General features: G+C 45.0%; 1 protein-coding gene across 1 annotated transcript in view; it reads right to left on the bottom strand.

Moving 5' to 3' along the window:
• Nucleotides 1-3,287, bottom strand: part of ALDH7A1 (aldehyde dehydrogenase 7 family, member A1) — a 42,498-nt gene extending 39,211 nt beyond the window's left edge. Inside the window, exons 1-3 of the mRNA XM_012664297.1 lie at nt 2,940-3,287; nt 1,618-1,671; nt 976-1,041 (exon numbers count right to left, since the gene is read on the bottom strand). Of these exons, the coding sequence (XP_012519751.1) occupies nt 976-1,041; nt 1,618-1,671; nt 2,940-3,131 (312 nt within the window). The 5' untranslated portion in view covers nt 3,132-3,287. The remainder of the gene's footprint in view (nt 1-975; nt 1,042-1,617; nt 1,672-2,939) is intronic.
• Nucleotides 3,288-4,988: the final 1,701 nt, after the last annotated feature.

Genomic DNA, 4,988 nt, shown 5'->3' on the forward strand with positions numbered 1-4,988 from the left:
GGATCTTGTGAGTCTATGGCCAGTGGCTTGTCTCTGACTAACAGACTTCCTTATCTCTACTTAAAACATTCCAAGCCTTTAGACAAAGCTTCATTTCTCTAACCAATTACAAATCAAAGAATCTTTAAGCCCGCCTATACCATGTAATCCCGTTTCTAGATGCCCTGCCTTTTCCAGCCAAACCAATGTACACCTTCCGTGTATTCATTTATGACTTTACATGTAATTCCTATTTCCCCGAAATTATAAAACCAAACTGTAACCCAACCATGGCAAGACCACTTGCTCCAGGCTTCTTGGGTATACCTCTGGGCCATGGTCCTCATACTTGGCTCAGAATAAACCTCTTTATTTTACAGAATTTGGGTTCTTTTCCATCGACACTAGTGGCAGGCCAGTGTGGCCAGCCCAGCACCAGACACGGTTACACCATTTGCTCATTTAACCCCTGCTGGAAACGCAGAGAAGGGAGGAGGCAGACTCTGCCTCGCAGCCTGATCAGACTGTCCAGGAACGCAGGCCCCCAGCCCTGAGAAAAGAGATGCCGCCATTGCTCTTTAAGCCAGGAATGTTGATCTATTGCTGAGATGCTGCCTCCCAGAGAAATCCGGCGGGCGAGAGGAAAGCAGCGAACAGGTATTTTAAGCATAGATCTTCCAGTGTCTATTTGCTCAATTATAAATACAAGTAACTTCAGCGGAGAATAAAGAGTGTTCATAGCTTGAGTTTACACTACATCAGAACAAAGTTTTAATTCGCTTAATACTACCCATTTACTGAATGTCCTAGGAAGACAGCAGAGGAGCTCCCAGGACAGCAGAAGGCCCAACACAGTATCACAGCCCCCAAGGCGCTCACATTTCAACAAGGAGGCCCCGGGCTTGCTTACTACCTGTTTATCTATGTCATTGCAATTACAATAGGTACTTGTGAGGTGACCTCTTCTGAGCTTTAGACAACAAAGGCCATACTTACATCTGCCCAGACTTTCCATGCTTCTCTTGCTTTCTTTACAGTTTCTTCATAGTCTGCCATGCTGGCCTAAATTAAGAATTAGGGAGAGAGGGGGACGGAAAGGGAAGTGAAGATGACATTCTAGAACACACAGATATTTTTGGAAAAGAATTGGAAAATATCTAAGCGTCCCTAATATTTACAGCTGGGAATGATTCTCACAGTCTACACTTCCAAAAACTGGCTAGAATCCAGTTAGAATACACCTGTGCTTTAAAACCTTTCTTTTCAAAGCAAGATCCATTAGCAACACCCGAGGTATATTAGAAATGCAGAAACTTGGGCTCCAACCCAGATAAGGAATCAGAACCTTCATTCTAACAAAATCCTCAGGTAATTCAGAAGCACTACCTTAAATGGACCTCCTCCCTAGTCTCTATAGTTCACATTTTTGCTGGCACACAAGCCCCGCCCCCCAAGAGTGGAAAGACTGTCCCAGACATTCTTAAATGTCAAATGAAAAAGAAACATATTATTATTTTGTGTTTTTCTATTGCATTTGTGATTTTGTACTCCTCCTGACTTGCCTAATTGGCTCTGCCTCTCAAGAAAGCTGCAAAAACACCCTGTGCAGTTTGAATTAAAACAAAAAAAACCACTTACCTGTTGGACTCTTGCTATTGGTTCATTGTTAGCAGGACAATAGGTGGTAATAACCTTAAAAGAGAAAGATGACCATCATATATAGAAAATGTAATCCCTTCTGAATTGAAGGAACAAATCATACAGGGGGAAGAAAAACAAGAGAGGAAAAAAAAAGATATAATATCCAAACTCGGAAACTTTAAGTTAGCTTTTGCTACAAATATTAATAAAACACTCTACAGAGTTTGAGTCTTTAATTTCTTTGGAAGACATTAGAAACCACCTTTCTGCAAAACTCACCCTTGCCATCTAAATATTAGGTTTATAAACAAAAGCCTTAACTAACCAGTTATTTTGCCTCTTTTTCCATTAATAACAGATCAAACTGATGAGTTTTATTTATTCCTTCTCTCCCTTACACTGTCGACCCTCTGGCCAGAGATGCCACCGCTAGACAACCATGGAAAAGGCTTGTGTCCACTGGAGAGGCCTCAGGTCAGCAACTATAAAGGGAAAATCAAAGTGCAGCTAAAAAGGCCTTCAGGATAGAGTATTTTATCAAAGAGCCTAATGATTAGATACCTACAAGAAAAACAGGATGAAACATAGGGATTTGGGGAACAATTAAAATCATGTGCATCTTCTACAGCCACAGATCACCAAAAGGAAAATGTGTTTCCTCTAACAAAGCAGGTTCGTTATATAAAACTTTCAACAAAGTTTGTTGAATGTTACATAACATTTGCTTATAAAAAGTTTTCTTTAAAAATTTTGGGTGCTAATAACCCTATCTTTCCATTGCATTCTATATTTTATTGAGTAGTAACTGGGTGCCAGGTACAGTGTTAAGCTCTGAGCAATAGAGAAAGGCTAAGAATCCTGTTCTCAAGGAGGAACAAAGAACGTCTCAACGAAAACAGGATCTTACCAAGTCCGGGCTTGCAAATTCCAAAGGATTTCAGGAAAGAGAACAACATAAAACTACACTGTAGAACGTTACCTGCGGCGGCTGTCACATCTGAAGAGCCACAGTCAAGCTCTAAATTAAGATCAATTGCACCGCCAAGTGTGTGCCGTTTCTCACTACAGATCCAAGACTCTGCCATACGGATTTAAGTGTGCATGGGAAGTTTAGCCCCCTGCCAGCTCCAAGATGACATCGAATCTCCATAGCACACAAGCACCTAAAAATCTAAGTTTTTAAAAGACACCCTAAATGAGAAAACTTTCACTGTGGAGCTTCAAAACCCGCCATCCAGTGCAACCGCCCACAGCGCCAGCGCGGCCGGCCCCCGGAGCGCACCCAAGCTGCCGCACAGATTTCCCGGGCGTCCGCATACCTCTCCCCGGCCTCCCCAGCTTCCATTATACACGCCCTCGTTTTCCTCGCGGAGCCCCAGCTCTTTCAGCCAGGCATACTGGGGCTGGCTGATCAGCAGAGTGGACATGACGGCGGCGGGCCTGTACCAAGGTGCCGAGAGCATGCAGGTCCTTGCAGCGTGCACACAGAGCGCCCGGGGCAGGCGCCACATACCGAGCCCGGAATCGACACGCGCCTGCGGTCCGAGGCGCGGCTGAAATAGAGCCCCGCCCCCCACGCGAGCGCGCCCATTGGGCAGGCCCCGCCCCGCCCACCAGACACGCCCCTCCCCGCGCCCTACGGGCCTGGGGGCTTCCGGGGGAGCCGGGAGCTGAACCCGGGCCTGGAACGAAGGGCGTGCCGCGGGAGGGAGCGCTAGGGCGCCGCCATCCGGTGAAAGATGCCCGGAGCCGCGGCACCGGCTGGGGATTCTTCTCAGTAAAACATTGGCTCCAAAGTGCAGTGGGTTAGAGCAAGACTTCTCAAACTAATGTGCACGTCATCGCCGGGTTAAACGCACGTTCTAATGCAGTGGGTCTGCGCTGGGCACTTCAAACAGCTTCCAAGTGATGGCGACACCGCTGCTCCCTGCAGTAGCCAAGGGAGGTTTTCACTGCTTTCGTAGATTACAAATTAGAGTTTTCTAAGTAATGAAAAATATTAAATTATTGTATTTCCTCCTAAATATCCTCCCCAGGTATGTTCTTACTTTTTTTTTTTTTTTTGAAAGAGAGTCACACTCTGTTGCCCTGGCTAGAGTGAGTGCTGTGGCATCAACCTAGCTCACAGCAACCTCAAACCTCCTGGGCTCAAGCGATCCTACTGCCTCAGCCTCCCGAGTAGCTGGGACTATAGGCATGCGCCACCATGCCCGGCTAATTTTTTTTCTATATATTTTTAGTTGTCCAATTAATTTCTTTCTATTTTTAGTAGAGACGGGGTCTCGCTCTTGCTCAGGCTGGTCTCGAACTCCTGAGCTCAAACAATCCGCCCGCCTCGGCCTCCCAGAGGGCTAGGATTACAGGCCTGAGCCACCGCACCCGGCCTGTTCTTACTTTTGAAGAACAAAAAGACAGGTTGATCAATTTCCTTTTTTCTCCATTTTTTCAGTCTTCCTATATTCTCTCCACCTATCCCTCACCATACTCCATCTCTTTCCGCAATAGCTCGGCCAACCCTATGTAAGGGAAATACATCTCAATCAGCAGTATTTGGATGAGAGTTAAAAATGTACATGCACTCTCAAATAAATTGGATTAATAGGTGCCTCAGTGATTCGCAACCTACTTTTTCAAAATATTTCTCACTACTTGCCTTGTGGCTTTCCACACTGCAGCCAAAGTCACTTCATGTTTCTATACAAAGCCTGTATTTTCCTCCCACTGTTTCTTTGCCCTTGCTGTTCTCGCCACCTGTAAAACCCTTCCACCTGTGCATTCAAGCTTCTGCTTTGTCTGTTCCACCCTTATAGCACACATGATTTCAACAAACACTCAGCATATATCAAGTACTTACCAGGAACTGCAGTTACTACTTGGAATATATGAATGATGCTTCCTTTTGTATATGTTATATTTTTTCCTGTTAGGGCAAGGACCATCTCTGACTTATCTCTTGCATTGCTCCACATTTCCCAGCATTGTGCCAGGCCCATGTCCACTTACATGAATGCATGAACGAATGAACCTGTGAACACACCTTCTCGGGAGTAGCAAGCATGGATACCCTATCTAGCGTCGGCAATCTCTATCAACAACCCAGCTACTGTCTTCCATCGACCCTGAGGACCACAACACTAATTTTCCTAATTTTAATTCTCAGCCATTTAAACTAATTACTTATCACTTTCTGTCAGTCTGCAAGATTCTTTGTACACGTATCCCAAAACCACACTCTTCTTTCTCTTCTCCGTGCTATTCAACAAAATGAAAAGACATTTACAGATGCACTAAATTTTAGGAGCAATGCATGATGTTCTCAAGGAATGTTAGCTTCCTTCTCTCAAATCAAGGAAAGAGGTTCATGGCCA

Source organism: Propithecus coquereli, unplaced genomic scaffold (genome assembly GCF_000956105.1).
Source record: "Propithecus coquereli isolate 6110/MARCELLA unplaced genomic scaffold, Pcoq_1.0 Scaffold88, whole genome shotgun sequence".
NCBI lineage: Eukaryota > Metazoa > Chordata > Mammalia > Primates > Indriidae > Propithecus > Propithecus coquereli.